Consider the following 27,040-nt stretch of genomic DNA (forward strand, 5'->3'; position numbering starts at 1 on the left):
GGTTTGTTACAAGAGTACTTTACTGTATATCATTCATGATTATGCCTGAAGAAAGTGAATTCATACAAAACTTGTAAACAAAACTATTTCAATTCACGCAATATTTAAGACACATTTATAAGTCATTTAAAGTTCATAGGAAAACCGACACACAAGTAATACAACCGCATAAGCTCCAGGCACTGAGCCAACATTATTATATACCTATACACTAGTAAGCTGCATGGCGCACACCCACGTGAATATTGCTCCACAAACACGCAGAGTGACAACTGTAATGTGTGAAAACATTTACAACATGCGACTGCCACTCCTTTCAATTTACATATATGCAAATTTACACGATTCAATTCAGATCAGAGAGAACATGACCACAGTATCTAGCTACGTGTATATCTTTACTGGGAGTTTTCATGTTAATGTAGCAACTACTCCATTTAATATCCCATGGTGGGGGTCACAGGTTGGGCATAAGGGTACACAGAGTAAAATAGGGTACCTTAAAATCTTGGAAATTAATCGTTAAAAGTTTGTTTTGTTTAACGACACCAATAGAGCACACTGATCTATTAATCATTGGCTTGGATATCAAATGTTTGGTAATTCGGACATATAGTCTTAGAGAGGAAACCTGTAACATTTGTTTTCATTAGTAGCAAGGTATATTTTATGTGCACTATCCCACAGACAAAATAGCACATACCACAGCTTGGAACCGAGAAATAGCCTAATAGGCCCACCGACGTAGATCGAACATGGAAATTAATGGATGTATTTTTTTAATTTTAAGATACTTGCTGTTAAAAATGTGTCAAAGTAGTGCCCAGTTTCCAAAGATTTAAACCCATAACCACATAGTAGTGGGACTTTATGATCAGTTTTGTTTTTATTATTTAAAACTTGTTAAAGCACACAAGAAATGTACAGTAAAACTCCTCTTAACCAGACACCCTTGTGACCAAGTAAAAAGTCTGGTTTTAAGAGGTATCCGGTTTAGAGAGGTTCTCTTCTGCACAGATATTTAAAAAGGGACCACGAAAAACATCCGGTTTTGGGGGAATTCTGGTTTACAGAGGGTCCAGTTTTGAGAGGTTTCACTGTGTAAAAAAAATACAGTGTCCAATTACAAAATATTTCAAATCCATAACAACCAAGAAGGGTCTGTTTTGTTTTTAATATGTACCCTCAAATTATTTCATGTTTGTTCTCGTCACATGTAGGCCATTTTCTTGCCAAAACCCAGTAAAAAAAGTTCACCAGTATGTATTTAACAAAAAAATCACAATGGTCCTGGTCAATGATGTTATTTATGTACTGGTAAGTAAGATTCGTTAGTTTTCAATCATATATTTATTGCAGATCTGTTGAATTACTTATTCCGTCATGGTTACGCAAAGTGACTTTCATTAAATTTTAACATAATGTTTTAGTAGTATCAATTAAGGACTTATTCTGTATACAAAGTTCTTTTCACCATACAACAAAAGAACCTTGCCTGCACTCGCAAACTGAGCTCTATTTACCACAGGTTTGGTTTCGATTTTTAACTGAATTGAAAATGTCTAGTTAATGTCATATGTGCATTTATTATGTCAAATACGGTAACACAATTGGCCTGAAATGGGTTAGGTCAAGTCACTTCTAGCCCTAACCCTTATTGATAATGATATCAATATCAATAAGGGGTAGGGCTGGAGGTGATTCAAGCTAACTATGGGTCAACTTATACCATGAATGTACTATCTGCAAGCTCTTGTTGGATCAAATACGGTAAACAGCTTTCCAGAAACTTGCACTTCTATACGCCTGCTTCAATCATTTGATCTGGCTTCAGACTGGAAGCATGTTTTTTTTCATTCACTAATTTAACCATTTACAGCTCATATTTCTTACCAGTCAAACTGCTCTTAAGCAATTTTTTTTTTCAATCGTCAAGAGCGCTTCCAAGAATTTTACTATGATTTTTTTTTATGCAAGATTTATTTTCTGAATCGCCAAACAGTATCTGAAGTTGAATTTGGTTAACTTATTTAAAGTTTGTTTTGTTTAACGACATCACTGGAGCACATTGATTAATTCATCACCGGCTATTGGATGTTAAACATTTGGTAATTCTGACTCGTAGTCATTAGAGGAAAACCGCTACATTTTTTTCTAATGCATCAAGGAATCTTTTATATGTGTTTTCCCAGACAGGACAGCACATACCACAGCCTTTTATATAGCAATTGTGGCACACCGTTTGGGATGGGAGAGGAATGTTGCATCTAAAAGATCCCTTGCTACTAATGGAAACATGTTCCATTTGCAGCAAGGGATCTTTTAGATGCACTTTCCCACAAACAGGAAAGCACATACCACGTCCTTTGTACAGTTGTGGTACACTGGTTGGAATGAGAGAAAAAAATTCAGTTGAATGGATCCATAATAAATTCAACAAAAAACTAATGCAAGATTATTTTTTAACTAGTCTTCATGTTGAATTTTGTATATATACAGGATACAGGACTTCTAGATTATGGTAGCCCCACTCCCACGGCTAGTGATATTCAATGTTGGGCTAGTAAATAACTAATATTGCTATGCCCAATGGCTAGTGAAAAAAAAAATGTTGCAGTTAAGCTGTTTAGGTGTCATATCTAATTTTTACTATTATTTAGTAAACTGAACTTAAAACTAAAGTAGGGCTAAACAAAACTTTTAAATCTATTTTCCAGCATGATTATGTACATGATTTCCAGTATAATAAGCAGACATTAATTTGTAGAGCTACATACAAGTACATAAATCTGTAAGATTTCTAATTTAAATAAAAATAGACAAAATTCTTTTACAGTGAAACCTCTCAAGACCAGACCCTCTGTAAACCAGAATTCCATCAAAATCGGATGTTTTACAGTCCCTTTTTAAAAACCAATATAGAATGTAACCTCCCTAAACCAGATCCCTCTTAAACCGGACAATTGTCTTGGTCCCAATGGCATCCACTTTAGTGGGGTAGCAAAAGGGCTCCTTTCATGTCTTGGAGTACTAGTCGGAATGGGAAAAACAAATGATCCACAAAGGGAAGATTTGGATATACATTATAAAGTGTCCAACAGTAATACTGGGCAGTTTGCTGGGGAAATTGTCCCACGGACAATAGTGAGGTAATTTTCACATTAAAATAAGATAAACAACCTGTACTACCACGTAGCTTTAGGGTATCACAGATAAATCACTACTCTTGATGTCAGTCTGTAACTTACAACACTGATTAGATAACACAATGTATATAATTAAAGCAAACCGTTCTCTCTCTAGAGAGGGACGTATGCTGTCACACATAGTAATATTTAGTATTCTTGAGTAGTTTCTTGATCTAGCAACAGAGTTACATCGTGTACTGAATTAAAGCAAACCAGTCTTTCTAGAGGGCCGTCAAAGAGCAGAGATTTTTCAAACCCTGTATGCTGTCATACTTAGTATTCTTAGTAGTTTCTTGATCTAGCAACAGTTACACTGTACAAAATTAAAGCAAACCAGTCTTTAGGGCTGTCAGACGGATGAGATTTTTCAAACCCTGCATGATGTCACACTTAGTATTCTTAGTAGTTTCTTGATCTAGCAACAGTTACACTGTGTACAAAATTAAAGCAAACCAGTCTTTAGGGCTGTCAGACGGATGAGATTTTTCAAACCCTGCATGATGTCACTCTTAGTATTCTTAGTAGTTTCTTGATCTAGCAACAGTTACACTGTGTACAAAATTAAAGCAAACCAGTCTTTAGGGCTGTCAGACGGATGAGATTTTTCAAACCCTGTATGGCATCACACTTAGCATTCTTGTGTAGTTTCTTGATCTAGCAACAGGGTTACACTGTGTATCTAGAATTAAAGCAAACCAGTCCGGGGCTGTCAGACAGCCAAGATTTTTCAAACCCTGCATGATGTCACACTTAGTATACTGGCAGTTTCTTGATCTAGCAACAGAAATACATTATGTACACGTACAGAATTAAAGCAAATAAGTTTCTCTAGAGGGCTGTCAAACAGCGGAGATTTTTCAAACCCTGCATGGTGTCACACTTAGTAATAGTAGTGTAGTTTCCTGATCAAGCAACAGAATTAAAGCAAATCAGTTCTCTAGAGGGCTGTCAAACAGGAGAGTTTTTTCAAACCCTGTATGGTGTCACACTTTGTATTTTGGTGTAGTCTGCAATTGGGTTACATCGTGTACAGAATTAGTCAGAGCAAACAAGTTGTGTTTACTTTACCATGTGTTGTTTGAGAAGACCACACGATTATGCAACCGCTGGCATTGATGGACGTCCAGGTCATAGCAACAGGAAAATCTGTACCAGTACTTCCTTAGTACTACTAGTCTACACAGGCCTATATAAGAATAGATTATACAAAGTGGTTTAATATTTAATATTTGTTTAATTTAGCTTCTTTTTACTATTTTTCATGGAAATTGTGTAACCAAAATCTAAACAAAATTCTTTCCAGTGTAACCCCCTGATAAAGTGAAACAGTAAGTCTACAGGTACAATTATGTACTTCTATCCACGGCTTTTAGATTATGGTAGCCCCACTCCCATCATGCCATGGCTAGTGATATTCAATGTTGGGCTAGTAAATAACTACTATTGTCATGCCCGACGGCTAGTGAAAAACAATTTGTGAAATGTTGCATTTAAGTCTTATTTTGTAAATATGAATATCCTGACCCCACCCCAACCATACAATGTTTTTTTAGAAGCCCTGTTTTATCGTAGAATTTTTATGGCTGCTTCTTATCATACTATTTAATAACACCATCCAAATTAGAGGTGCAATGATGTATCAACTGTGATATGAGGTCTATGATAAGATGCATTTATCTATGGCAGCTGTTGATATATAGAAATTTATTTCAATAAATCTGGGTAAATAAAGATGACATTTAAACAAAATATTTACAAACTGGCGAGCTTGTCTGATGAATGAAACTACAATTTCCCCAGTTAGTTGTAGGAATTTCCAAACATTTGAGGTGTCTTTATTTATAAATTTCCCACTGTACAAAACAGGTCTTTTCATTTATGAAATGTCTTTTGTGGGCCAATGCTAAAGTGCTCACAATGTGCGATCAGTCTAGAATCAACTCGTCAGTTGGCCCTGATTGGGTTATTTCTTGTTCCAGCCAATCCACCATGACTGGTATATCAAAGGTTGTGGTATGTGCTATCCTGTCTATGCATATAAAAGATCCCTTGCTACTAGAATAGAAAACTGCAGCACATTTTCTCTCCTAAGACTGTGTGTCAAAATTACCAAATGTTTGACATCAAATAGCTAATGATTAATAAAATAAATTAAATCAATGATTCTCTAGTGTTGCCATTATTAAACAAAACAAACTAACTTTTTATTTATAAAAATGTCTAGGAAAACTGGATTTAAAAAATATCTCAGTCCAGGGGACAATATTTCAAAATCTTAGGTAATCGGAAGTCAGTTCACATGAGTTTTAATTAGGTAACCGATTATTCGGTTACGTGAATATAGTTCTCGTAAACGACGAGTTAGACCTACCTAATCCTAAAACACTTGAACTACGGTTCTGAGTTTCATAGGTGGTTCAAATGTATTTAAAAACAAACTGATTTTCACTTTCATTACTGATATATGGTACTTTTAATTTTCGAATGTTCATCACGTAACCAAATGACGGTTCTTGTGATTTAAAGTTTCATAACCAACAGGCGAACAGAACAACGGTTCTTATGAAATATTGTGCCTTGCAATCCATGTATAGCATATGAATTTTACTGTGGTTTACCCGATTCATTACACCGTAGTCCATACTGGAAGCATAAAGATTCAATTGGTTCTAAACTGAGTTGTTTATTACTGACTAAAAAATGTCTCTGTTAACTGGCTAATGGCTATATTGTACTCAAAACATGTTCAATATTAATGGCTGCTGATTGCCTTTAAGTATAACAGGTGAAAGTGGGGTCACCCAGTGGCTTCCCTAACGGTGAACATTCTGAGAACTGGACAAAAAAGTGTGTTTTGTTTAACGACACCACTAGAACACATTGATATATTAATCATTGGCTACTGGTTATCAAATATCTGGTATTTCTGTCATACAGTCTTAGAGAGGAAACCCGCCACAGTTTTCCATTGGTAGAAAGGGATCTTTCATATATGCACCATTCCAGAAAGGATAGCACATACCACAGCCTTTTACGGCTTTAATACACCAGTCATGGTGCACTGACCAGAAAGAGAAATAGCCCACTGAGCCACCTACTCCCCACCCACCCCCCATCCCCGATGGGGATCAATCCTAGAGCAAAAGTTCATCAGGGGAGCTCTTTACCACTGGGCTACATTCCACCCTCTAACTGGAAAAAAACGGCCTCGGTGGCGTAGTGGTTAGGCCATCGGTCTACAGGCTGGTAGGTACTGGGTTCGGATCCCAGTAGAGGCATGGGATTTTTAATACAGATACCGACTCCAAACCCTGAGTGAGTGCTTCGCAAGGCTTAATGGGTAGGTGTAAACCACTTGCACTGACCAGTGATCCATAACTTGTTCAACAAAGGCCATGGTTTGTGCTATCCTGCCTGTGGGAAGCGCAAATAAAAGATCCCTTGCTGCCTGTCATAAAAGAGTAGCCTATGTGGCGACAGCAGGTTTCCTCTAAACAAATCTGTGTGGTCCTTAACCATATGTCTGATGCCATATAGCCGTAAATAAAATGTGTTGAGTGCATCGTTAAATAAAACACTTCTTTCTTTCTAACTGGAAAAGTGATCGTAGCCTGCACACTACATATTTGTAAGTAGGAATCTGGATCAATATGGTCTTAGGAGTGATAAAGCACACTGTGTCAGTGGTCCAAACCTGCCACAGAAGTTTCAGTATTGTTGTAATGTGATAGGTATAATACATACATGTATAATATTTAACTGATTTTAAATATACTGTGCTACCTAGTACAAGCCAGACTTTGAAATTTGGCATTAGGGGCCATTTAATAAAGACATAATGCTCTAGGGTGTAGGTAGTATCACATAATTACCCGGAAAGGCGGGTGATTACTCCTGCTACCCTCCACGCTCGCCTGGAATGTTTTAGGAAAACTTTGTAAATTAATTGCCTTGCAATAAGTTCCATTTGAAACTTCACAAGTGTTCGCCTGGCATCATTTAAGGAGTGATCTTCGGCTTACCTTGATTTTGCCCATGATGCACATGTATGTGCTTCCAAACCTCCACCCCACACCCAGCTTAAACCGAACTCTTTTTTTAAGATATATTTTTCAGGGGATTGTATTGCCCGAACCCTCACCAGTCTTGATCCCCCTGCACAAGCGCTTGCTGAACTATCAGGGCTAGCTCTGAGTAAGCAAAATGTTTTGCCAAATTGTCTATTAAACTTTAAAAATTGCAGAAATCGCCAGTTACTTTCTTAAAAATGTCAATTTTTACATGAAATTATTTCACCAAATTAAAATAAAATTTGCCAACCACTTTCAGAATTCGCAATTGGCTAATTTGGTAAGTGCCAGAGCTAGCCCTGACTATTATATAATTTAATTAATATCTTACTTGTCAAATTCAGCGTTATCCTTCTCACAACGAGCGTCTTTCTTCTTCTGCCAGCCTTTCCCATGCTTGCATGTGGTCAGCAATACTATATCCTTAGAATTATGAATATGATACAAAGAATTGCGAGTTTCCGAACCTATTCCAGTAAGGTAACGTTTTCCTTTGAAAGCCATTAAGTAATGCCTCGAAGACGGAATATTGTTGGAGGAAAGAGTCAAATAGCCTCTTTCTCCTCCCTTTTGGGGGTGATCTTTGGCAAACAATGGGAACGAAATATCAAATCCTGGTCTATATCGGCCGATTGAAAAACTGGCTTTGGCCAACATCGCTTGACCAATGTCAAAGCCAATGGTTTCTACATAATCGGGCCAGGTCCCAGAATACATGTTAAATATTATGTGATTTTTTCCATTGTTCCAATGAGGCAGGTTATGAAGCTTGGTCTGTACATCATGAATGTAATTTTGACTAAGAACATCTTGATCGAGGGTGTCTATGGAAGGAATAAATATGCAGGCCTCGTTGGGGTCGGATGTGTAATACCTCGACTCTTGGAAAGATGTAAGGATCTTAGAGTAGGTAGTCGACAAACGGTGTGAGGTATCCAGCGGATACACATAAACCTTGAATCCATTTTTGCACAGGTTGAAATCAAAGCACGTCTCCATTCGACATCGCGATTTTTTGTTCTGTGATGTCGTCTCCCTCCTATTTCTGGGTGACTGTATAAAATCCGCGGAGAAACTTTCCAACTCGTTTGAATCAAGGAAAATGTGGCGTTCGCCTCTGGTGCCCAATGGGAAAGCATGTTTATGAAAGATGCTCAACTTCAAATAACCGACGAGAGCTAAAATTCCGCAGATGGACACCAGAATGTACCGCTTTATGGCCTGCATCGAACATTGATAATCACCGACAGCTATGTGTCATTCTGCTCTTTGGCTGCACCACTAAACCCGGAGAAAATCCCGGAAACTCTACCATAGCTTCGACTCACGAATACTTCATGTCGCCATCTTTGTTCAAGAGCAGGTGCCCTATAGACTTACACCCCGTCGACAAAAGTGTCCGGGAACAAATATTATAAACCTAATGGTTCCTGCTGCCTCATTGGTCGATACTGTAATCTCAGAGAGAGAGATTTGTTGTGCAATGTAAATCAGAAATGTATAAAAAAAAAAAAAATCAGTTTCAAAAATTTATTTTTTCTATTTCAGATTCACGAAACAACAGGGACTTCTGGCAGCCCTACGCCTCACAGAACCTCGGAACGAACCGGTAAGTATATTATTTACAATTATTTACATCATTTAATTTGCTTGTTCAAAGGTAAGTATAAATTATTAAAAATTAAATGTGCAAGTTATGTATTATTATGAAAAGGTGAGTATAAACATTGTATGCTATTACTGTTTAAGTTCTTTTCAGTATATTACATTAATTAAGTGTTTCAATCACTGTTCCATAATGTCTGTATTTGTATATCATTTTTTTAAAGCCATTTCTGTTTTGTACCTTTTGGTTTCCATGAACCAATTACGTTTTCTGTCTGGGTTTAGATTGTATCTCTTTACTATTTCTTGTGTAACTGTCCTTCCTGTGTTTGTTTTGAATGTCTCGTTTGTACCTTTGATTCCAAGTAAATACACGCTCTTATCACTATCACTGTCACTACTGTCACTTTCACTTTCATCCTCATCTGAAATCCGTCGTTGTGTCCTGAGCTGAAATGCAATGGTGGAAAAAAATTAAAATGGAAAAAAGTAAAGTAAAGTAAAGTAAAGTAAAATAAATTAAAGCGAGAGGCAATTAAGTAGATAACATAACACAAAAAAAAAAAAAATAATAAATAAAATAATAAAAAAAAAAAAAAAATAAAAAAAAAAAAAAAAAAAAAAAAAATCAGGCAAGTTGATATAATAATCAGAAGTGATGATGGCAAGACATTTGGGAGGGGTGGGCACATGCTTATCTCACACAATAAATAAATAAATAAATAAATAAATAGGTAACACAACTCATATCACTACCTTTAACATAGCCAAAACAGACAGTGAGGGAGAATTTCTTGAATCTTCAAAGCACTTCTCTTCTTTTTTTTTCTTTTTCTTTTTTTTCTTTTTTCTTTTTTTTTGTATGTCCAGAGAAACTTCAATTTTTTTTATATAAAAATTAAAAATTGTTAATCTAATCTCAGACGGTTGCGCCTCCAGTTGACCTACTTAGTGGTGAGAGGAAATGTTGCTTAAAAAGATATACATTTACTATTTAGTTTGTCCCGAAAAGTACTTACGGTATACCAGATACATGGTCGTCATATCTAAAATGTTTGGATATTTGTATATAAAACTGAAATATGGCTACGAAGCTATGAATCAGTATAAAATAATTTCTTATATTTTTAATGTGGGCGAGGAATCAAGGAAAGGGTGCCGGGGTGCGAAATTTTAAGATCTCTGAACGCAGGCATAGGCGTACAGGCTATTTAAAAAAAAAAAATATATATATATATATATATATTTCTTTTCTTTTTTCTTTGTTTTAATTATTATTATTATTTAATTTTTTTGGAGGGAGAGGGGCGTAGGATGATTTTTGTCCGAATTAAACGAAAATTCCCGAATCCGAATAACATATATATATATATATATATATATATATATATATATATATATATATATATATACATATTAACATTACTATTTCTCGACAGTACACCACGACTGGGATATGTGCTATCCTGTCTGTCGGATGGTGCATATAAAATATCCCTGGCTACTAATGGAAAATTGTAGCTGGTTTCCTCTCTAAGAGTCACTATATGTCAAAATTACCAATTGTTTGACATCCAACAGCCGATGATTACTAAATCAATGTGCTTTAGTGGTGTCGTTAAACAAAACAAACTGACTTCATATTAACATTACTGCCAAACTAACATATAGCCAGGTAATATTGGGACAGAATTTTATAGTAATATTTAGTTTTTGTTTGTTTGTATTTTGGTTGTCATATATACATGCCAAACATCTATTTTGGGTTGCAAACAAATCACTACGCATTTTTATATGGCTTATAACTAATATTGTGCGTAGAATTATGGCACTACATAGTGAAAAGGTTTCAGGCAAGTTATCTATTGATCGTTTTTTCCCCGAATTTGAGGATTTGCTCCAGCACGAGGGGAGGGGGCTGACGCTCCCTTTGCCCCGTCTCGTACGTTTATGCAAGGGGCGAGTGCCGAGTAGCATACCCCCTCTCCCCTTCGAAATCTGGCTCTTGTTTAACCCTGTTGTAACTTTATCTAGATGTGTTACAGGTTTGCAGATCAACCAGACTTAGTGTCCATTTTCACTGGTTGACACTAGGGTCTGCTGACAGCCTATTAAGTCGAGGTGAATGACCTGGACAGCGTGCTCCAACCTTAATTTAATGTAAGCAGGGAAATAAAGTTGAAATTGGTATGCTCTAGATAATTGGTACATGTGTTGATTGCATGTGTAGACGTGTGTTAATTGTATATATTATAAGCAAACAATAAATTTGTATCGACTCTGACTTGGGGCACAGATAATAAAAACTTATCTGGTAGTTTGTTACGTGTTGAAACCACTTCATGTAGTATTGTTTTAGCGGGCACTATTTTGGCAAACACCGGGTCAACTTCTATCTTTTCATTCTGGGAATCACCGCTTATTCACTCGTTGAGAAAAATCTGTTTCGCATTGGGAGTCCCGTTGTAAAAAAAAAAGTTTTGACTTAAAGTATTAATATATTTTCTGTTGAAATTCAGTTAATATTAATAAAATAATTACAGGAATTCTTGCTATAGCAATGTGTAGTTCGCTATTAAAGTCCGGTTTAGGTTATAAAACTAAACATGATTCACCAAAATAGGATGACATACATTGCGTGACGTCACGTCTGGGTAACGTGATCAACGGACAGGAATGGTTAGGCCAATGTGAACTAGTTCTTGGTTTCGTGTAATCTTTTCTACTTGAAGGTTTAAAAAACAAGAAGACATCTTTCTAAATAACTCGAGTTTATAAACAGAATAGGGCTCGTCCGCACCACTGTACCAGCCATGATGACTAAACTATATCATAGTTTGATACTCTCTCACTGACGTAGTAAGCGTGGGGAGTGTGGGGGGGGGGGGGGGGGGTGGGGCATGTGGCACCATTTTATAACAGCAGCGATGGTTTATATACATATATATATATATATATATTGTGGGGAGGGTGATTTTAATGCTACAAAACGCATTTTTCATATTTTAAAAAAACGCACGTATGTCTGAGGAGTAACGGTTATGGAGTCGAGCTCTAAGCTACTTTTTAAGGGTGTTTCCTCGTTTTAAAGTCACAGACTCTCTTGTTTCTCTCTGCTGTAACTTAAAACTACATTCCCTGAAATATTTTTATTATTTAAGCATATAGAACAGAAAATCCAATTACGTTTGGTGCATATATGACGCCGTACTCCGCATTGGTTTCACTACGCTGGCTTATCCAGGTCAAAAACAAAGTCATGATTTTGAAAGTGGAACACTTTTGACGGGCTCGTACCGATCTCGGTTTTCATTGGCTTATCACAAGTATAGAATTCCCCAACAAGAGATCACGTGAGATTTCGCAATTTTTAAACAAATTTAACTGTCTTGATTGAGGGGTCGTCTCATATCTCCAAAACATATTTATATCCATAGAGGTATGGTACAACGCCTTTCCAGGGGTCGGTGAGTGGGGAATTTGCCTTGAAATTTTGACAGTGGCCAGCTGTTGGCATACGCGTTACATGTAAGGGGGTGTTACTAATTACGTACCGCTCTAGGGGTAGAGGAAGAGAGTACTGTGTTTGATTTACGTAACATTTTTCAAGACTGTTATTTTTATTCATTACTTAGACCTAAAAAGGTGTTTTTTTGGAAATGCGCGGTCAGTCTAGGATCGATCCCCATCGGCGGGTATACAAAAATACCATGGTATGTGATATGCTGTCTGTGGGATGGTACATATAAACAATCCCTTGCTAAAAAAAAATGTATCGGGTTTCCAAGGCGCGTGTGCAGGGATTTCAGTGGGGTTGGGGTTATAGACTGTGTTAAGCGAAGTTTATATGGGACCATGCTCCCCCCAAAAAATACATTTCAATTTTCTTTAAGCTTGGGCAAGTAAGGGTTTCGACCTCCAATACCCTCCCCCCTGCACATGCACCCGATTCCTCTCTAAGATTATATGTCAAAATTACCAAATGTTAGACATCCAACAGCAGATGGAAGGAAGGATAGGATATGTTTTATTTAACGACGCACTCCACACATTTTATTTACGGTTGTATGGGGTCGGATGATTATTAAATCAATATGCTTTATCTTTGATGTCGTTAAACAACCCCCCCCCCCCCAACTCTACCCTTTCCAAACGAAATAATATTTATTTGAATTTGTCGATTTTAACACGTAAAATTAAGAAGTGAAAACGTTCATTGTCAACTTTAGTATATTTTATTTTAAAAATATATACATGATTAATGTGTTACTAGTATACAAACTAAACTTTGAAAGTTCTACTAACACTTTATAAAATATCAATTCTGAAATAGGAAGGTACGACTGTCGATAATACGTTGTCAAGATCAAACCGGTTTTAACTACAGCGCAAGATTTCTCTTTTAATTTTTTGAGACGAACCCTACAATTTGAAATCGGCAAACGCACGTGTTAAATGAAACTGACAACAGGCTGTCGTTTGTGCTTTGCCGAGCTATGGCGGCAAAGGCGACGAATCAAGCGTATACGTTTGACGATATCCGTTCATAGCGAATACACACGACTTTTTAAAAAGTGCATTTGAGCTTGTATTTCACATTTGTACATGATGTTATAATATGGTAACCAGATAATGTAACTTTAATCTAAATGTGTTACAGATTTGTTGATTAACCGAATTTAGTGTCAATTTTCACGGCTTGAAACTAGGGTCTGCGACTTTAATATACCAAACACCAACACAAACGCGAATTTAATAGTGTAACTATACTAATTTAGTTTTTTTTTTAAAAAGAGAAGATATCAGCATGCACTAAGATTCATGATAATTACAGCTTGATATTCCGTTTGTAATCAACTAAAAATAGCCTATTCTAATTTCTTATTGCAAAGTAAGCATAAATGCCATACTCTTGATTTGCGTTTCTTTTGGTATTCAGTATACCAAGGGAATTCGTGAAACTGTGTGGCAGGCAGAGTAGAATGTATGTGTAGCTCGTTGGTTGAGCGTTCGTCTTAGGTACGACGGGTTGCAGGATCGACCCCTCGGTTGACTGGATTTTTTTTTTTTTTTTTTTTTATCTCAACCAGTCTCACTAGTTGGCCCTATGTGCTATCCTGTCTATGGGAAAGTGCATATAAATTATATAAAATAAATACCAATTGCTGCTTTATTGCAGGACTAGCCTATAATATGGCGTCTCTCTCTCTCTCTCTCTCTCTCTCTCTCTCCCCCCCCCCCCCCCTCTCTCTCTCTCTCCCCCCCCCCCCCCCCCCCCCTCTCTCTCTCTCTCTCTCTCTCTCTCTCGCTCTCTCACACACACACACATTCTGAATACATTCTGATTCTTGGAACAGGTGCTGATATATACATGTGTAGTTAAACAAACCGTCATTGTGTATTCATTCAATGTGTATCAACCGTACTGTAGATATTCGTTTGTATTACACAATATGTCTGACCCGTGAAAAACTAAGGCATGCTGGGAAGGACGAGGACTATCATCTAACGTAAACGGGTGTGGTATTAAAGCAGACGATGGTACCAGTCAAATTGATCGCGAGCGCTCGACCTCCTGAACACGCCACTGAGCACAGGGCACCGTCTGGCTAAGTGCAGATTGGTTGATATAGGGTAGATTTTTGTAACTCGATACTGTTTATCTCTTTATAGGTCGAAACATAACTTGGTTTGTTGTTCGGGTACATGTTCTTTATTTCTTATGTTTCTTTTTTCTTTGGTTCTTTATATATTTGTTCTTTCTTTCATCGTTCTTTCTTCTTTCTTTTTTCTTCGTTTTCTTCTTCTTCTTTGGTCGAGGACATAGGTTAAAGTAAATGGGTATCTGCTGTGGTAACACCAGTTTCTATAAATTTTGGTCTCGTCACAGCCAGTGCACCATGATAGGTATATCAAAGGCTGTGGTATGTGCTATCCTGTCTGTGTGATGGTGCATATAAAAGATCCCTTGTTACTAATGGAAAAATTTAACGGGTTTCCTCTCTATAACTGTCAAAATTACCATATGTTTAACATCCAATAGCCAATGATTAATAAATCAGTGTGCTCTAGTGGTGTCGTTAAACAAAAGAAACCAAACTTTTTTTTCTTTCTTTTTATAAATTTTGACGTGCAAGAAATCACCATCGAGCTGTCAATCAGTTCAACGTACACACAGTGATACCACAAGGGAACGATTACAGCACAACATACCAGCCTAGGTTGTCTGCCACCCGCTATTAATATTATAGGGGCACGTAAAACAGGCAGTGGTGTGTTTTTTGTCGGCGATGTTTTCGCCTCATTTCATTGAACTAGGTCTCTTGTGGGCGAATTAACACATACACCTTGTGAAAAAACCGCCCAACCTGTTACAACGTAATCCCCACCGTGAATATTTGATATGACAGTTCTACTGCTTTACTGCCGCGAACAATGCCCGTGTGGTTCTCGTGTCTAGACGATTCTTGTCCGGTCAAACCGTGTAAAAAGTGGGGGAACTCTTTGCACGCGACCCGTGTTAATAGCCACCACAGGTGTAAGAGACACTGGGTCTGCGTGGGCGGTCACCACCTCCTCAGTTTCAGGATTGAGAGTTAAAATTCAACTTGTTTTCTGTGTGGTCACCTATATAATAATCTGCCTTCAACTTGGAGGGCACGACTGATATATCAACGGCCGTGGTATGTGCTATCCTGTCTGTGGGATGGTGCATATAAAACATCCCTTACTACTAATGGGAAAAAATGTAGCGAGTTTCCTCTCTTAAACTACATTACCAAATGTTTGACACCCAATAGCTGTTAGCGGGTTTCTTCTCTAAGACTATATGGCGGAATTACCATATGTTTGACATCCAATAGCCGATGACTAATAAATCAATGTGCTCTAGTAGTGTCGTTAAACAAAACAAACTTTTTACTCTATATGAGAGCTCGGCTTATTTGCCTTCGGCAAGCTCAAACAAGGCGCGTGTGCACTGGTGGGTTTTGACAGTCAAAACCCCTCGCTGCTCAAGCAAAAAAAAAAAAAATAAATAAATATTCAACAGCCTACATTTGCTTGGTGAGTATATGAAAGGGGTGTCGTTAAACAAAATAAACTTTAATAAACTTCTTTTCCTCCCCATACCAAAATGTTTTAAAAAGACTGTTCTGTTTGCTGCAGTTCAAACACGTTTCTGCCAGACAGATTATTGTAGTAAGTACCGGCAAATGTAGGCTGTTGAATTTTTTTTATTTATTTATTATTATTATTTAAATTTTTTTGCTTGAGCAGTGAGGGGTTTTATATTTACACACTTTTACACTATTATAAAGCAAATATAAAGCATTCCCCCCCCCCCCCCCCCCCCCCCCCCCCGCTTCCTACGCCAGTGATCTGATCGCTTGAATGTTTCCTGAAGCTGAGACCCAATTCATACTTACAGAAAAACAAAACAAAAATACAAAAATTAAAAACTTCAGAACCGTTTCATCTTGGCTAATTAGCAAATATGACAGAAGAACGTGTTAAATAAAATATATTTTTATTGTATGATGTCCAAAGAAAGAATAGGAATAAATGTTGAGTTAAAAATCTGTTCGATGCACCCACAGCATTCGTCAAAACCATAAACAGTCAAAATGGTAATTCACAAGCAGGGTCGTCTGATGAAATCACAGGTTCAGTAGCGTGTATGCCCTCTATGTGTACCCACAACTGCAAGGCAACGCCTCCTCATTGACTGCATGTGTAGGCCTAATATAAAGACGTCAACTGTGAGCACATACCACAGCCTTTGATGGTGCACTGGCTGAAGCAAGAAATAGCCCAATGGGTCCACCGACAGTGATTGATCCAAGAGCGTTGGGTTGCAGTCGACAGGCAATTTATGATCTGCGAACACGAGTACAACAAACGGGCACCCCAGCTGATCGCCCCCGACCAGGTAGACCACATCTGAGTGTGTGGACTCGGAGGGAATGGAATAGAGTCGTGTTTAGTGATGAATGAAGATTCACACTGCAATTTGCCGATGGCAGGCAGAGGGTTTGGAGATGGAAGTGGTGAACGTCATGCTGCTGGTGTTGTGTCCGTGAAGTTGACAGATTCGGAGGCGGAAGTGTGATGGTTTGCGGTGCTTTCTGTGGAAATGGACGTTCTCGACTTTTTGTCATCCGTAGCAACCTCAACGCTGCTGCATACCGTGACCAGGTGCTGGCCTAGGAACGTGTGCCCTTCATGGCAGCTCCTGGTCCAGGCCTGATCTTTCAGCATGACAACGCCAGACCCCATACGGCCATCTTGACAAGGGATTACCCGAGGAACGTGGGCATCAATGTCATGGATTGGACGTTCTCGACTTTTTGTCATCCGTAGCAACCTCAACGCTGCTGCATACCGTGACCAGGTGCTGGCCTAGGAACGTGTGCCCTTCATGGCAGCTCCTGGTCCAGGCCTGATCTTTCAGCATGCCAACGCCAGACCCCACACGGCCATCTTGACAAGGGATTACCCGAGGAACGTGGGCATCAATGTCATGGATTGGCCTTCAATGTCGCCCAACCTGAATCCCATCGAGCACGTCTGGGATGTGCTGGGAAGACGTCTGTACACTCTCAGGAACCCTTCACAGACTTTGCAGGAACTTGGTGCCTCATTAGTGAAACGACGCCGTATCCCTAATGCAGACTTTACACATATCAGGCAGTCAACGAGAAATTGTTGCCTTGCAGTTGTGGGTACTCTTGGAGGGCATACGCTCTGCTGAATCTGTGATTTCATCAGACGATCCTACTTGTGAATTACCATTTTGACTGTTTGTGGTTTTAACGAATGCTGTGGGCGCATCGAACAGATTTTTAACTCAACATTTATTCCTATTCTTTCTTTGGACGTCATACAATAAAAAAAACAATACCTTATTTAACACGTTCTTCTGTCATATTTGCTAATTAGCCAAGATGAAACAGTTTATTTGACTCAGTGTATTTTACGCGCAAACGTAGGTTACGACAGTCTCTTTAACTTTTAACACAAATGTAAATGTAAATACAACTTCAACTGGCAATTTGTTTTAGAAATCATCAATTTGACTTTCATCCTCATTTTGTTGCATGCAACTTTAAGTCGTTAACTGAATTTGATAATTTCCTAAAAGAAGAATATTAAAATATTATTTTGATAATGTTAATAACGAGACATGGTGAACATTCCACAGTTGTGAGGGCTATCAGTTATCTCCCTGTTACTTATACGCAACTGACACTGAACTCTGTCTCTGAGACTCTCTCTCTCTCTCTCTCTCTCTCTCTCTCTCTCTCTCTCTCTCTCTCTCTCTCTCTCTCTCTCTCTCTCTCTCTCTCTCTCTCTCTCTCTCTCTCTCTCTCTCTCTCTCTCTACCGGCCTCGGTGGCGTCGTGGCAGGTCATCGGTCTACAGGCTGGTAGGTACTGGGTTCGGATCCCAGTCGAGGCATGGGATTTTTAATCCAGATACCGACTCCAAACCCTGAGTGAGTGCTCCGCAAGGCTCAATGGGTAGGTGTAAACCACTTGCACCGACCAGTGATCCATAACTGGTTCAACAAAGGCCATGGTTTGTGCTATCCTGCCTGTGGGAAGCGCAAATAAAAGATCCCTTGCTGCCAATCGGAAGAGTAGCCCATGTAGTGGCGACAGCGGGTTTCCTCTCAAAATCTGTGTGGTCCTTAACCATATGTCTGACACCATATAACCGTAAATAAAATGTGTTGAGTGCGTCGTTAAATAAAACACTTCTTTCTTTCTTTTCTCTCTCTCTCTCTCTCTCTCTCTCTCTCTCTCTCTCTCTCTCACACACACACACAGGTGCAGAGGGTGTTTGGGAGTCAACCCCTTTTTGCTCCAAGCAAAAAATTAAAAACTTCGCTGACTAGTGTAGACTTCCCGGTACGATTAAATAATTATTATGTCATGTTCAGGTTTAGTTACTTCAGGTTCTTTTGCGTTTTTATGCCATGTTCAAGTTGGCCTACTGTTGTGTGTACCATGTCGTGTTCTGATTAGTTCATCAAGATTCGCTCAAAGTTTATCTTGATTAACTGAGGTTCTGGGCCCGGTAACACAAAGCACTTGTAACACTTACGTCAGACATATGCCACACATTAAGTATGGTGTACGTCTGACGTAAGTGTTACAAGTGATACCAGACCCTGATGTCATGTGAATGCTATGTTATGTTCAGAGGCGGATCAAGAGGGGTCCCAAGGGCCTGCCTCCCCTAAATTTTGCGACAGTTATAATTTTATTATATATATTAATTTTAATTTTTTATGATCCCCTTCCAAACCTCCCCCAAGTTCCCTTGGCATTCCGCCTCATGTCATTGCCCCCCCCCCCCTCTCCAATGGATTGTTTGGATCCGCCACTGATGTCATATGTGCTACCGTATGTAGTGTCCAGTGTCTGTTCTAGGAATCGAACTCACTCCATATGCTGTATTGTGAGTCGGTTGAGAATTTGGAATCCAAAAACTTCAGTTTGTTCTCTTGCACTTTTAATTTTCATGTCTTTGTTTCTGTTGCTATATATTTGCTTGCTCAGCATTCTGTTGCAAATATTTGTTAACTGTAAAATTCATAAATCTTGCACTGTTTCGTTCTTAACTATAATAATTTAAGAATTTTTTTTTAGGACTTTTTGGTTAAATTGTTAGTTAACAATGAAACACAGTGGTATTATCCACTAATTAGATGCTTTTAACATCTTTTTTTTTATGGTAACTTTGTTTTCAATCCAGATATTTGACATCAATTCCAGAATTCCAAATACAGAAACAAATTCTAGATTTTTAGAAACATTTGGGAAAGTTGATCACCCTGCAGAAAGAAAAGAAAGGATTTTTTTTAATTTAACAATGCACTCAACACATTTTATTTACAGTTATATGGCATCAGACATATGATTAAGGACCACACAGATATTGAGAGAGAAAATCCACTGTCGCCACTTCATAGGCTACTCTTTTCGATTAGCAGCAAGGGATCTTTTATATGCACCATCCCACAAACAGGATAACACATACCACGGCCTTTGATATACCAGTCGTGGTGCACTGGCTGGAACGAGAAATAGCCCACCGACTGTGCATCGAGTGCTTTACCACTGAGCTACCTTCTCTCCCCCCCCCCCCCCCCCCCCTTTGCAGAAGATGTCGAGATATTTGCATTTTGGCCATTTGTAGTTAGCCGTTAACATTCTTGGTACTTATTTGCAGACATTTTATTCATATTTAGATAACCATGCAGAATTTGTTCCGCTGATGTTTTATGGATACAGGCTAATTGTCCGATTCACCTGTCCTGCAAGTCTGTGTCAAGGACAGGTCAGGATTTAGTTCTGGATACAGGCTAATTGTCCGATTCACCTGTCCTGCAAGTCTGTGTCAAGGACAGGTCAGGATTTAGTTCTGGATACAGGCTAATTGTCCGATTCACCTGTTCTGCAAGTCTGTGTCAAGGACAGGATGGGATTTAGTTCTGGGTACAGGCTAATTGTCCGATTCACCTGTCCTGCAAGTCTGTGTCAAGGACAAGTCAGGATTTAGTTCTGGATACAGGCTAATTGTCCGATTCACCTGTCCTGCAAGTCTGTGTCAAGGACAGGTCAGGATTTAGTTCTGGATACAGGCTAATTGTCCGATTCACCTGTCCTGCAAGTCTGTGTCAAGGACAGGATGGGATTTAGTTCTGGATACAGGCTAATTGTCCGATTCACCTGTCCTGCAAGTCTGTGTCAAGGACAGGTCAGGATTTAGTTCTGGATACAGGCTAATTGTCCGATTCACCTGTCCTGCATGTCTGTGTCAAGGACAGGTCAGGATTTAGTTGAGTCTGCTGAGTGCTCGCCTGACATGATTGCATCGGAGGATCGACCACCTCAGTGTATCCATTCAGCGGACTGTTTTTTTTCTCATTCCAATCATCACCGGCCTCGGTGGCGTCGTGGCAGGCCATCGGTCTACAGGCTGGTAGGTACTGGGTTCGGATCCCAGTCGAGGCATGGGATTTTTAATCCAGATACCGACTCCAAACCCTGAGTGAGTGCTCCGCAAGGCTCAATGGGTAGGTGTAAACCACTTGCACCGACCAGTGATCCATAACTGGTTCAACAAAGGCCTTGGTTTGTGCTATCCTGCCTGTGGGAAGTGCAAATAACAGATCCCTTGCTGCCAATCGGAAGAGTAGCCCATGTAATAGCGACAGCGGGTTTCCTCTCAAAATCTGTGTGGTCCTTAACCATATGTCTGACGTCATATAACCGTAAATAAAATGTGTTGAGTGCGTCGTTAAATAAAACATTTCTTTCTTTCTTTCTTTCCAATCAATGCACCACAACTGGTCAAAGTCCATGGTATGTCCTTTCCTGTCTGTGGAAAAGTGCATATGAAAGATCCCTTGCTGCTAATGGAAAAATGTAGTGGGTTTTCTCTGATGAGTCAAAATTACCATATGTTTGACATCCAATAGCTGATGATTAATTAATCAATGCCATTATGTGCTCTAATGGTATTGTCAAACAAAACAAACTTGTTTGTGTCAAGGACAGAGCATGGATTTTTTCTCCAGTGCCTTTTTCTACCATTTGAAATCAATTCACCACTGCTGTATAGTAATGTACAATAGACGAGTTCTTAATGTTTTTGTCATGTCTGCATGAATTTATTTCCACTTAGTTTTCTTTAAATTTAAATATTTAATTACTTTTTGACACTCAGGTTTATCCATCTTCTGTAAAATGTAGAGGGGTACCTCAAAACATAACTATTGCACTGTTTAGATGGGCAGTGGAATCACTTAACATGCATCATTCATCACTTCAGATGTGGTACCTACTCCAATTAACTATTGCACTGTTTAGATGGGCAGTGGAATCACTTAACATGCATCATTCATCACTTCAGATGTGGTACCTACTCCAATTAACTATTGCACTGTTTAGATGGGCAGTGGAATCACTTAACATGCATCATTCATCACTTCAGATGTGGTACCTACTCCAATTAAATATTGCACTGTTTAGATGTGCAGTGGAATCACTTAACATGCATCATTCATCACTTCAGATGTGGTACCTACTCCAATTAAATATTTTTCTTACACAACTGTTGGTGATAACACATTCCGTTAACACATATATGTGAGATAACAAACGACCGGCTGCTCCTAAATGATGAGCAGGTCACCAAAGCCAAACCATCCAATAAAAAAAAGCATGATCAAAGTCGATCATTATACTGTTGCGCGTTTAAAAATGTATTAATCTCTCTTGCTCATTAGGTACATTTTAAAACAACTTGTAAGATAAATGGTATTTTAACAGCCACTCGTGTAGTAAAAAACACAAAAAAAAAAAAAAAAATCAGAAAAAAAAAAAAAAGTATTCCGTGTATCAGTGTCACACATCTGTCAGTCATGCCAGAAACTTTTGGGACACCTACAATGATCGAATTTCAAACCGACGAATCTCTCCTGAATGATGGCATTTTATTATGAGTTACAGATATTGGTGGGGTCTTATTTTGCTGCCCCGTGACCATTTTTCAGGGACCCAGCTTTAGGGTGCCGCACCCTCTGTAATGGAAACAGAAACCTTACTCATGATTCTAACTCCCATATTACATGATTAGGTGATTTTCTATTTGCTAAAAGTTCTCAAATACTTTAAATCCACCTTCAAACTTTGGTCCTCGAAATATACTCATAGGGCAGCTGAATATGACGCCACTATATATTTACCATGTAACTATACTAAAAGGCAAAAGTTATTGTGACATGGATTGTTTGGGATTAATAAATTTGTGAATGGATTTATGGATGTAAACCAGAGAAAATGTGCATGAAACAGCTCAAAGAAATGCAACCAAGCAGTTGTTGCAGCGATTGCATGCTTTGTGCAAGAAACATGGAATATTCGGGAGAAATGCTGTCCAGTGTTCACCACAACAGGCCAGACATTCAGTTGCAAATCATTGCCACTCTGTGCAGCCTTCAGAAGTCCAGAAGTCAGAAAAGCACCATTAGTGAACTGTTTGATGCAATTTTGTCATGCCACGCCTCAGTGAAAATGACAGATGGCGGGTCATACTGATGCTTGAATCTGTGACCTCACAGCGTGATGTCGCACGTTAATTCAACGTCCACAAAAACACCATATGGCACTTATGACAACAATATCAACAAAACAACCAGGTCAGGGACCGTCCCTGTAGCAGCCGACCACCCGTGACAACTCCTCGCCAAGACACATGGATCCTAACCAAGCATCTGCGAAACGGGCATTCCCAGGAACTTTCTCCAGCATTTAGTGGTCTCAATGAGATGACAGTGCCAGGCCTGTATCAGTGCTCAAGGTGGACACACTCGCTACTGACTGTGTGAACTTCACTCTGGACCCCTTCTAGTGATGTGGCTCATTTGCATGTGGCAGGTGTGCCCTTTTCATGGACTATTGCTCAGACATTTCTCTTTCCATATTATAACGTTTTATACATGGCAGTAAAAACTTATCATCAATTATCTTTGTCTTTTGTGTATCACAATAACTTTTGCCTTTTAGTATATCTTTTATTGACATTTGCTTCAAGCAAGACCATCAGAAAGACAAACAAAAGAGTACAACCATATTAAACTTTATTGAATTCATAATAGTATTGATGTTTCCACGCAAATTCTAAAGAAAAAATATACAGTAAATGTAATCTAAGATTGAAAGAAATGTCGTATAAAAACAAGTCCATGATGTCTCTCTTGGTCTCAGCACTCAACAACTACACTACGATGCATGCTTTCTAAACAGGAATCTTAGCAAGCCTGTCTAAAAAGAAATCTTAACAAGGCTTTCTAAGTAGAAATCTGAACAAGGCTTTCTCGACAAGAATCATAATCATACATTCTAAATAGAAATCTTGACCATACGCTCTAAACTGAAATCTTAAGGCTTTCTAAATAGTAATCTAATAAGGCTTTCTAATCAAGAATCCTAACAGCTTTCTTAAGTGAAATCTTAACTGTAAGACTTTATAAAATGATATTAACAAGGCTTTCCAAATAGCAATTTTATTATTAACAATGCTTTCTGAACAGCAGTCTTAATGTTAACATGGCTTTCCAAATAGCAATCTTAATAATAACAATACTTTCCAAATAGCAATCTTAATACTAGTATTAACAAGGTTTTCTGAATAGCAATCTTAAAAGTAACAAGGATTTCTGAATAGCAATTTTAATATTAACAAGGCTTTCTGAATAGCCATTTTAATGTTAACAAGGCTTTCTGAATAGCAATTTTAATATTAACAAGGCTTTCTGAATAGCAATTTTAATATTAACAAGGCTTTCTGAATAGCAATTTTAATGTTAACAAGGCTGTCTGAATAGCAATCTTCAAGTTAACAAGGCTTTCCAAACAGCAATGCAATCCTAATATTAACAAGGCTTTCCAAACAGCAATCCTAATATTAACAAGGCTTTCCAAACAGCAATTTTAATATTAACAAGGCTTTCTGAATAGCAATTTTAATATTAACAAGGCTTTCTGAATAGCAATTTTAATGTTAACAAGGCTGTCTGAATAGCAATCTTCAAGTTAACAAGGCTTTCCAAACAGCAATGCAATCCTAATATTAACAAGGCTTTCCAAACAGCAATCCTAATATTAACAAGGCTTTCCAAACAGCAATCCTAATATTAACAAGGCTTTCCAAACAGCAATCCTAATATTGACAAGGCTTTCGAAATGGGAATCGTAAAGAGGCTTATCAAACCAAGTTTTACATGTAGTTTTCTAATCTCAGTATAGGTGATGATGACGATGACGATGACGATGTTTTTGCAAAGAACAAAACCCCAACACACTGAGTCAAACCTTTCCATGGGACATCCTCGTTTTAAGAGACCACTTCCCAATACTTGTTATGTGGCAACTTAACATGTTTGGCTGTATTCAAATGGAGAAATGTATTAAATTTGCTTTAAAATACATACAAATGCATGTATGTTTTATATCTAGTGTAGAAATACTTGCCTTTATATTGTGACTGGTATTGTGCCATACTTTAATAAGTGACCAAGGGTCGAAATTGGTTGAAATTCAAGCTGGACATTTGGTCTGGTAAGCTACAAATTCTACCGGACTGAATCAAAACATTCCGGACCAAACATGATCATAGTCCAGTGGGACAGCAGGCAAAAATATCTCCCTGTCCCTGGTGATGTATTTTTGTCTTGTCTTTGAACATCTGTTTCCCTGTTCTGTGGAGAATTTATACTGTACATGTAGTTAGATGACAGAAACAAACAAGAAATAATTAAATGTCCGTTACATTAATTGCAATATAACGTCATCCCATTGGATCCAGCCGTAGCAACGGGAGTTTGTTCATTTTTCAATGAATGTAAAAATTACATCGTCGGGGAACGTCGCATCTGATTATGTCATTTTATCGTATTGAGCATTATTGTTTCGAGACTAAAAATAATTTGAAATAAAATATGAACTTTTAAGGTTATTATTAGTAAGTATGTGGCCCTATTACATATTTCATTAAAGATTTCTGTTATTTCTGTCACTTTCATCAGGGTATGAACAAAAGAAATCATCCGCAAACGTATGTAAGAATTCGCCAATTCACACGGTTTGTGTATTTTTAAAAAAAAAAATTCATACCCAGATGAATGTAAAAGAAATAACAGACAATCCTTAATTGAAATATGCAATAGGGCCACCATACAATGTAGGCTAAATCATGTTTAATTTTTCCTCATCACCCATTTCTTACACAGAATATGTTCACAGTAACATGTATTCAAGACGTAATAATTGTAATATTTACTATGTATAACTGTGAAATTTAGAATTTAACAGGAATAGCCATTAAAGACACCAGTGTTATTTGTTGGTACATGGGCCTGTTGGCTTGCTGTTTACAACTTTAGCCAATTTTAAAATACTAATTTTAAAGTACTTTACTGTTGAAATAATATATGCATTTGTTTATTTTGCGTTCCAGTTGTAATGAAGTTAATACTCCTGAATATAAATATTTCATCGGCTCTTCACAGAAATAGTCAAAATGAAATCTTAAGACCGATTTGGATACAGAAGAAGTTTGTTTTCTTTAATGACACCACTAGAGCACATTAATTTATCAATCATCAGCTATTGAATGTCAAAGATTTGGATACAGTAACAACCTTCTCATTCTTTCATTCATTTAAATTTTAGGTGTGATTTTTAATATTTAAAAACAAATGTAATACTCTATGCTGCAATTTTTTTTATTTGAAAACATCTCCCCTTCTCTCCCCTCTTTTCTACCCCCACCCTATCGCTTGCTTGCTCTCTCTCTCTCTCTCTCTCTCTCTCTCTCTCTCTCTCTCTCTCTCTCTCTCTCAATCACACACACACACAAACACAAACTTCCATTCCATTATTTGTACTACTTCAATAAATGTTTTTGCCTACAAACCAACAAATACAACTGGTGCGAGTTTTTGCCTACAAACCAACAAATACAACTGGTGCGAAGAAAACCAAGCTTGATCATCAAGCTGCAGTTGGGGGACAAACTCTTGCAAGCCAATCTTTTAAAAAGCTCCAAGATATTACTTGGTCTACCAACATGTCACAAACTAGTACCCGTAATCAAGTGGAATCATGGCACTCTACCTTTCCAGATTTGAAAAAAAAATCATAATAAAAAAAAAAAATCTAAAGGATATCAAACTTGGACACTACATAAGTATTGCTTCATGAAAAATATTAACCTTAGGAAAACAAGCTTGTGAATAAAGTGCACTAATGTTGTGACAAGATAAGCCATCTGACATTTGAACATTCCCTAAAAGAAAAACCATTCATATCACCATTGCAGAGCTTCTATAATTTTTATAAAATCCACCAGCCGTTGGGTCAGTGATTTAAAAAAATTCACTAGCCCTACTTTACTTTAAGTTAATACAATTTTACTAAATGATAGTAATAATCAGATATGTCACCTAAAGAGGGAGATAGAGCTTAAAAACATTAACATTGGGGATGGGTGGGCAGGATATTCATATTTACAAAACAGATTTAACTGCAACATTTGACTTCTTTTTTTTCACTAGCCATTGGGCATGGCAATATTAGTTATTTACTAGCCCATCATTGAATAT

At 37.9% G+C, this 27,040-nt stretch overlaps 1 protein-coding gene and 1 long non-coding RNA gene across 2 annotated transcripts in view; one reads left to right on the top strand and one right to left on the bottom strand.

Annotated features, from left to right (window-relative positions):
* LOC121376972 (exostosin-1b-like) overlaps positions 1-8,596 on the bottom strand; it is a 148,998-nt gene extending 140,402 nt beyond the window's left edge. Inside the window, exon 1 of the mRNA XM_041504785.1 lies at positions 7,590-8,596. Coding sequence (XP_041360719.1) covers positions 7,590-8,485 — 896 coding nt within the window. The 5' untranslated portion in view covers positions 8,486-8,596. The remainder of the gene's footprint in view (positions 1-7,589) is intronic.
* A 68-nt stretch (positions 8,597-8,664) lies between these two features.
* LOC121377387 overlaps positions 8,665-27,040 on the top strand; it is a 38,234-nt gene continuing 19,858 nt past the window's right edge. Inside the window, exon 1 of the long non-coding RNA XR_005958611.1 lies at positions 8,665-8,867. This is a non-coding gene — a long non-coding RNA (uncharacterized LOC121377387). The remainder of the gene's footprint in view (positions 8,868-27,040) is intronic.

Source organism: Gigantopelta aegis, chromosome 7 (assembly GCF_016097555.1).
Source record: "Gigantopelta aegis isolate Gae_Host chromosome 7, Gae_host_genome, whole genome shotgun sequence".
In the NCBI taxonomy this organism is placed as follows: Eukaryota; Metazoa; Mollusca; class Gastropoda; order Neomphalida; family Peltospiridae; genus Gigantopelta; species Gigantopelta aegis.